This window comes from Temnothorax longispinosus, unplaced genomic scaffold (assembly GCF_030848805.1).
Source record: "Temnothorax longispinosus isolate EJ_2023e unplaced genomic scaffold, Tlon_JGU_v1 HiC_scaffold_456, whole genome shotgun sequence".
In the NCBI taxonomy this organism is placed as follows: domain Eukaryota; kingdom Metazoa; phylum Arthropoda; class Insecta; order Hymenoptera; family Formicidae; genus Temnothorax; species Temnothorax longispinosus.
This window is the reverse complement of record NW_027270293.1, coordinates 1-8,827: the sequence shown is the minus strand read 5'-3', so window position 1 is coordinate 8,827 and position 8,827 is coordinate 1. Positions and strand designations below refer to the sequence as shown.

General features: G+C 35.9%; 1 protein-coding gene and 1 long non-coding RNA gene across 2 annotated transcripts; both read left to right on the top strand.

Annotated features, from left to right (window-relative positions):
* Positions 1-3,386: 3,386 nt before the first annotated feature.
* On the top strand, positions 3,387-4,289 carry LOC139824598 (uncharacterized). The gene is made up of 2 exons (XR_011735192.1): positions 3,387-3,588; positions 3,759-4,289. It is a non-coding gene; the product is annotated as an uncharacterized lncRNA (long non-coding RNA).
* A 1,930-nt stretch (positions 4,290-6,219) lies between these two features.
* On the top strand, positions 6,220-7,978 carry LOC139824597 (uncharacterized). Its single transcript, XM_071797131.1, has 3 exons — positions 6,220-6,798; positions 6,924-7,161; positions 7,237-7,978. The coding sequence occupies exons 2-3, from the start codon at positions 7,091-7,093 to the stop codon at positions 7,775-7,777; spliced, it is 612 nt and encodes a 203-aa protein (XP_071653232.1). The 5' UTR covers positions 6,220-6,798; positions 6,924-7,090; the 3' UTR covers positions 7,778-7,978.
* The last annotated feature ends 849 nt before the right edge of the window (positions 7,979-8,827 follow it).

Sequence of the window (8,827 nt, the reverse complement as noted above, 5' to 3'; positions counted from 1 at the left end):
TCTTTATCTTATTCCTTATTTTTCTCATTGTGTCTGAGGCCGGTATTTATTCTTCAAGATCGTCTTAAGTAATGTCTTAAGACGCTAATACGGCTCTGTGATTGGTTCATGACATCTTAAGACCTCAAATTTGGAGGTTATATGCTTGCTGTCATTTACTGTGGCCGGTATTCATAGTTATTTAAGACCGTCTTAAGTTCAATCTTAAGATGTTATGAACCAATCACAGAGCCGTATTAGCGTCTTAACACATTACTTAAGACGATCTTAAAGACTATGAATACCGGCTTGTGTGTTTAATAAATGTTAAATATTTTCCATAGTATACGCCAATCACTGTGTAAATACTTGTGAATTTGCTAGTCGGTTCTGGCGCCAATGAATGCCAGTCAGTTGGCGCCACTAATCATTGCGTGTGAAAACCGGCCTTTATTCTCTCTTTTTCTCCCCCTCCCCTCCCTCTCTCTCTCTCTCTTTCTTTCTCTCTCTCTCTCTCTCTCTCTCTCTCTCTCTCTCTTTCTCTCCTTCTCCGCGTCTCTTATTTTTTTCTCTCAATTCCTCTTTCTGAGAACAGTGATGATATGATGATCAACTAAATTGCGATTTAATCAGTGATTTTACTTATCAAAAGTACACTGTTTTGTTAACATGCATAGAAACATTAATTTCTTGTTTAACATGTGGAAAAAAGATTAGATTAGGGACGATTACACATAGCTAGAAATTATGCTCCGATTTTAACAGTTGAATTTTATCGCGTATTAATAAGTTAATCGGAGTTTCATTGAAATCGCGCTGAATATTCGTTGAGAATCAAATGTTGATGGAACTTCACCGACTTCAGATTTCGATGAACAAAAACCGATACGTTTATATACAACAAACTTCTCCTTTTTTTTCAGTTAATTTAATTTAGCCTTTCTTTTTCTTCTCTTACAATACTCTTCATATATTAGTTTCATTTTCAGCACAAAAAGGCCGCACGAAGAGATTCGATGTAGGAATAAAAAGAAATGACTCGCATAATGTCCACTTCTATCAATGTTGTTAAATTGATTATCAATTCAAATGTGATTGTACTATTCTAGCTTCAGAGACAGCTGCGTTTCAAGACCGACGCAGTGACGGCGCGTGGTTTGCGAAGTAAAAATATTATTTATAAGTACAAAATATGCAGTTTGACCGTATATATTAACATATTTCTCCTATTTACTTGATTTTGTTATAAAAATCATATAGCGGTCATGACTCACTTAATACATAATTTATTATACACGTTTGCCTTAAAAGACGTTCTCCTTAAGTTAATATTTATAGATTGTTGCGATAAATGTCATCACATGTTAGTCTCACGATGATCGAAATATCGAATTGGTATAAAAGACGTCCGTCATCCCGGATGGTAGAAGGTCCAGATTCGAACCCTGGGATGATATTTTTCGCAACATCTTTTTGCAGTGGTTCTAAAGACGCGTATTAGTATCGGTGCTGTTAAATAGATTATCAATTTAATTATGTGATTGTACTACACTCTAGCTTCAGCTTCGGACTGCGTTTCAAGACCGCGACATTAATGGCGCACGGTTTTTTTTTTTTATGTATATGCATGATATATAAATTTATGTACGCGAAAAATATTATTAGACACAAAAGATCCAGTCTGACTGATATATTGGCAAATTTTCTATTTACTTGATTGTTATCATAAACAGTCATATGATTTATACTTATATGTCTATTTCTACCAGCGTAGATTAACTTTTATCTCGATTTAATTAACTTACTTTTCATCTTTCTCTAATTCTTAGAACCAGAAATAGGCCATTGCACGTAACAAAGTTTGTCATAATCGTAAGGCTGTAAAAAAATAGACCAATCACAGTCGATTATTCTCCTCGCGCTTGAAGAATAATCGAATGTGATTGGTCTATTTTTTTTACGGCCTTACGATTAAAATTAAAACTTTATTACGTGCAATGGCCTTATAAGTTAAACAGAAATTAAAGTCAATTTGCATTGTTAAAAACAGACATGAAGTAGAGACACGCGCGGTGTCCAATAAACGCAGAGCTTCCCCAGTTATCGTCGACGCTCCCGTCTCGATACGTATGCACTTCACTTAAGAATTCGGTCGCGTTTTGGAAACAGATGTGAGGTGCACAGCACTTGACGTTATTTTTGTCGCAGTATTGTGGCCGACGGTCGATATACCTTGATTCACAACGATATTCTTTAGACTCAACTGCGTCTAGCTTTGACAGCGATAGGCACGAGCGAGTTCGTTCAAGGCAAGATATATTCTCTCTCGACAAAATTGTCTTTAGCCTGCGATTCGCACGAGATACTCCTCTCGAGAGACAAGCCGCTAAGTATACGTTAAATGAAACATTATATAATATAGGTATATCTCGTGCATCACAGGAATCCCGCATCGATTAGATATCGTATAAACCTATGTATTTTCGTCACGGATTCGTGACCGACGCTTGTACGCTCCTGCGAGTCTCGAGGATACTTTCTCGTTCCCCCGAGAGGATCAAGAAGTATCCCCTGCGCGTATATTTCTATTAAAAAACAAACTAAAATAAACTGCTTAAGTAACCTATTTCGGAAGATTTGATAGCGTGACGTTCGACAGCTTCGCCGCTGCTTCGAGATCTATCAATTAAATTATTTTCACGCACAAAGATCTGCCTGTTATTAAATCTAAAACTATTCGATTAGAAGGTTCCAGTCAGTGGCATTTGCCTATGTTTATTTCTATCGATGCAGATTAACTTCAATTCTGATTCAACTTACTTTTTATCTTCTAGTTCTGAAACTTAGAAAAAGGATAGACTGAACATAAATGGATAAATGTAAGCAGAGCCATTGTTTTTACGTTACGATAACAATGTTTCATGTGGATTTCAGATGTCTACGATACAAAATAAACCGCAGCTCCGTAACCTCCACACGTCGCAGATCAAGAGGAATCTTGTAGGGATGATGATAATTAGTGTCAGTGCGGCGTTCGCGTTCAAGGTACTCGTCGCCGATAAGAGGAAACAGAGATACGCCGACTTTTACAAGTACGTGACAAATATACTTGAGACACCGCCGTTATTAATTCTAGGCTGCGGTCCATTTGACGATACAAATTCTTTGAAGCGTCCTTCTTCTTCTTCTTTCTTCATTGAAAGAAAAGAAAAGAGAAGAGGAATGCTTCGAAGCATTTGTAGCGTCAAGTGGACCGCAGCCCTAATTCCATTCTAATTCTTCGACCGTTGCATTCATATGCAATCTTCACATGGTAAGATCTCTGCTACATTTTTAATTTTGTTGTTTTGCAGAACCTACGACGCGGAGAAGCAGTTGAAGATAATTGCTAGAAGATATAGGCGAAGATAAACGGCTGTTCGTTTGCAGCATCGTGGCACGCTTCGATCGGTAACGTAGCCGCTGGAACTTTATTCGCAAATTTGCAATCACTGGGCGCTACTGGATTAGGATCCATTATGTTCGGCACACTTGGCGCAGCCACGCCCACAGCCATTGCTCTTACACGGTTAAATTGGTGCAATGAACATAGAGATCAACAATAATGAAGTAAGTAATTATTAAGATACATCATTATTTTACGTACTTGTTGTTTTAACCCAGCGAGAAATGACCCATCGAATCGACATCTATCGACGTCTACTAATTAGACGTCTATAGACGTCGATTCGATGGGTTATTTCTTGCTGGGAATTGTCTATTTACACCATGGCTTGCAGAATCTGCAAGAAGAAATAATGGACGCCAGCAGGGCTGCGGTCGAGAAGCACGCTGTTCAGAAAAATTCACACCTTGGCAGAATAGCAGAAAGCAGGAAAGCAGAAGCCAATCAGAACTCGCGCTGTTAAGCAGAAGGCAGCGTCCCGTTTGACCACAGCGATTGACCACAGCCACTCACAGCCCCCGATACCTGGAGTTTTCCTGGAGTTTGGTTCAGGAACCAAACAATCAGATATTTTTATTTTAAATCAATTTACGACGTGGTCAATTGAATCCCGCTCATGTACCGTGCATGCATACTGTAGGACGAGGACAGCCGCGTAATGTTCTCTCTCTTTTTCTTGCGTTATAATGCGGAAGGTATTGTTTATTGTATAGTCTATAAGCTTCATGTAAATTAGAATACGATTATTTATGTATGTTTTAATTAAAAAATCAAACATTGCGTCTAGCCATAAGTATATAGCATTACATATAAACTTGTAAGAAGAAGCGTTTTCCAACTATTAAAATATTTTTACATCGTTCAATATTTTGTATGTACATTGCCTTAATTTCTTTGAATTAAGTAATTCGAAATTCTTACCTCTTATAATTCCTTAAAAAATTATGATGTAGAAATATTTTAGATGGTTTCTCGGAATCGCAATTCTTGGAATTTTAGATTTAGTGCATTCTCTTCATCGATTATTTCTTTTAATACTTTGTCCATTTACAAGACTTTAAATTTTTATCATTTAAAATCCCGAATTCTGCGATTCCTAGATTTTAAATAGCGCATAATCTTTCCACAGCAATTTTTGTTCTCCTGATATTTTGTCTATGTTAAAAATTGTTAATTTTAGCGGTAATTTGTAAAAATTGAAACCACAAGTTGCAATAGTTAATTTATTTCGTTTACAATAATTATGCTTAACTTTAATTATAATATTACTCTTGATGTAAATAAAATAAGAAAAATAAAATTTAAGTATTTTACAGAAAGCAATAAAGTATTACTTATTCTACCTTTTCTTCTTTCCTTTCCTTCCAAAAAATTCTTTGGATCTCATATCAAAAATTCTTTATATTGATAAACACAGGAATTGAAAATTCTTGATGTTAATAAATCAAAAATTGTAAATTTTTGATGTTGATAATTAAAAATTAGACATTTTTGATGTTGATAAATTAGAAATTGAAAAATTTTTATGTTGATAAATCAAGAATCGAAAAATTTTTTGTTGATAAATAAAAATTGAAATTTTTTGATGTTGATAAATCAGAAATTGAAAATTGTTTATGTTGATAAATCAAGAATCGAAAAATTCTTTATGTTGATAAACTTAGGAATTGAAAATTTTTTATGTTGATAAATCAAGAATTGAAAATTCTTGTCGAGTGTTGAAATCATGAAGTCAGATTTTATGCTAAAATTTTTGAATTTTAATTTCCAGGAATTGCAATTTATGCAATTTCTGTTTAGTTCGTAGAAATATATGAGAATAGGAGTATGGGAGGATATTTAAGTCATTTGTCTTGTATCAGTAATGCAATATGTGTTTTATTATGTATTTAAAAATTACAAAATATACATTATTAGTAATATATACATAAAAATACATATATATAGTACTTATGCCTATTATCTTTTAAGCCCCTTGCACAATGCCAGGCAACAGGCAATAGGAACAGGAAATAACCAAAAAATAGTTAATTACAACCTAAAAAATTCAAATGCTATGATTGGTTGGCAATAGGCAATAGGCACAGAATTTCCAACGTGACGGAAACTCTGTGTCTATTGCCTGTGTCACTGTTTATTCTGCATTTATACATGATTTCTGATTTCTATTCCCTGTTCCTATTGCCTGTTGCCTGGCATTGTGCAAGGGGCTTTATGCTTATTATTTTATACCTAAAGAGTCTCTAAGTTCAGGGAGCCTATTAAGCCCGGTGTCCACGATGCAAGAACTGCGTCCAAGTTTCGGTTTAACCCAATGAAACTGCTACTTTTCTGTAAGAGCTGCAAGTTCATTGGCTTAAATCGAAACTTGGACACAGTTCTTGCATCGTGGACACGAGAGGCTTCACGTATCTTGAAACGATGTGAAAAGTGAGAGAATTCACTAGAGTATCTAGGATTTCATTGATCAAAATCTAATAAATTTGTTCACTTTTCGCCCTGCATTTTCACCTCGTTTACAAGTGTTCATTCCATACCATTAACCAATATGACGGTGTTGGATGGAAGAGATAGATATTAGCCGCACATACACTCTATCCTTTTCTACGACGCGGATCGATTTTCACGTGGTAAAGGTGCCTTTTCATGCTGACGCTCGACGCTTGATTTGGGCGTCAAAACTGGTCACGTGACCAACTTCATCGATAAGAAGGCGAAATAGCATCAGATATGCGAGCGTCGAAACAAGCAATTGACTGAAACGAGCGTAAAGCTGAAATTTCATGCGAGCAAAGAAAAGCCAGCGTTTATCCCCACTCCACCTCACTGTAAAGCCAGCGTAGAACAGCTAACGCTATCGCCCCTATCATTTTCATGGAGCGAAGAAAAGCTGGCGTATTACCCCCACTCCACGCAATGCAAAGTAGCATTTAAACGCTGAGCTAACGCTACTTAACCGACAAGAAAAAGAACTGTGTATAATAAAAATGAAGTACTTCAATTATTATAGACAGTACATCGCGTACGTTGAATATTATAGACGTACAGTGGCAGCTGCAGTTGCAGCAGAGGTTGTAAGGAGACGACGCATAGCCGCTACAGCTGCAGCTATATATTTAATGAAAAAGAAAAGAAGATACGCGAAGAAAAGGTTTTAGGTAGCACCCATTTTTGAAAATCGTGATGTACATAGTTTTTTCTTTGCGTCGGTCCCGAAGTTAATATTGAAGGACATACGTTTCCACAATTAATTATTTTCGGATGACCGCAACACAGTTGGAAGAATTGTTAGGCATGGTTGGACCAAGATTGCAAAAGCAGGACGTCATTCGACAAAGTATCTCACCAGCTGAACGGTTGGCATTAACATTGAGGTTTGTTTTGCTTGATCCAATTTAATTTTTAATTTAGTGTTTTTTGTAGTGTATAAACGTAACAACGTTATACATTTTTTCTTAATGCGTGAATATTATGGTATATTATATATTAAATATTATAGATATCTTGCTTCCGGGGACTCCATGATATCGATGTCCTACCAATATCTTGTGGGAGTGACAACAGCGGGTAATATCATCCATGAAACCTGTAAAGCAATATGGGATGTTTTATGCCCTTTAGTTCTTTCGGGTCGACTGGAAGAAGGAGACTGGGTGGATATCGCCAATGATTTTAACGAAAGATGGAATTTCGTTCATTGCATTGGAGCCATTGATGGCAAGCACGTTACCATTCAAGTACGTAAAATCATTGTTGGTATACGATATAATTTAATAAGAAGTACAATTTGAAATAACAATTCTTACTTTTAGTGTCCCAAAAATGCTGGATCAGCGTTTTATAATTATAAACACACGTCTTCAAAGAAGTGCTATGGGGAAAGCATTCGAAGAAGGTAGAATGAATATTCCACAACCAGCAGCGCTTGGAGAAGGAGGACCAATTTTACCATACTGTCTTGTGGGAGATGAAGCCTTTCCTTTGAAGCCATACTTGCTTCGTCCGTATCCAGGTAGAGGACTGACACCAGAGCAAGAAATGTACAATTACCGTCTGAGTCGTGCGAGACGAATAATAGAAAACGTATTTGGTATACTCGCCAGTCAATGGAGAGTATACAGAAAACCAATTATCGCCAGTCCTGATAACGCAAAGTTAATGGTTCAAGCAACTATTTGTTTGCATAATTGGCTTCGCCGGCAGGACATTGATGAGAACGCATATGTGCCTCCGGGTTTGATCGATGTCGATGATCCGCGCACTGTCCAAATGGCTTCAGACCAGGGTCTTGGCGTGTCATCATGGAAGATGGATGCGCATTCAGAGACATCTCAAACTGTGGATCGAACATGAGTGCCCGACAATGCATAGAAATTTGAAATGAATTTTGTCGTTATTTTAATAACGAAGGAGCAGTGCCGTGGCAATATGAAAGATGTATGTAAATAAATGTGTCTGTGTCTTTTCTATTTGAAATAGGAAATACATTAATAATTACTTATAATGTATATTTCCTGGTAATAAATATTCAGTTTTCAAATGGATGGAACCCAATCCTGGTTGTTTCATATCCGTTTGTTGCGACCAAAAAGTTATATATATATATATATATATATATATATATATATATATATATATATATACCTATGTGTGTGTGTGTAGTATGTTCTTAAAAATTAATAAAGCATCTAGAAATGCATTTTTTTTTAAGCTAAAAAGCAGAACGATTATTTTACCTTATGGATGTATTATAGCGGAAGGCTGATCGCAGTTTCAATTTCTATTAACCAAGCTAGGATATATTGGATATAATAAGTTATTTTGTATATAAATTTTTATTTTTATTGTATTACATTACAATTAGTGATCAATAGAAAAAATTATTTGCAATGCGTATAATTTCTAAATAGAGAATTTCCATAAATACTAAATAAACAATATTTTCAATATTGTTTAAATATAGTAGCTATGTGCGAATTACATAGCAAATACACAAAAATATAAACAAAAAGTGTTTTTACAACCCAAAATTATAATTCAAGTTAATTTGTTAATAAATCTACAAATAATATGCTGTTGTTAAATGAAAATAAAATTAAATCTCTCTGTGTCACCACGTGTTTTCGGCGTTCGGCGTTGCTTCGCTAAAAGTTCAACCGTGTTGAACTTTTTAGCTAAGCAACGCCGTAACGCCACCTTGACGAAAATTGATGGAGTGGGGGTAAAACGCTGGCTTTTCTTCGCTCCGTGAAATTGTACCTTCAAGCGTCAAAGCTGAACACAGTTGAGCTTTTGCTATTTGACGCTGGAATTAAAAAGACTATCACGTGACCTATTACGTGATCAAGTTTGACGCCCAAATCGAGCGTCGAGCGTCAGCATGAAAAGGCACCTTAATAGAAA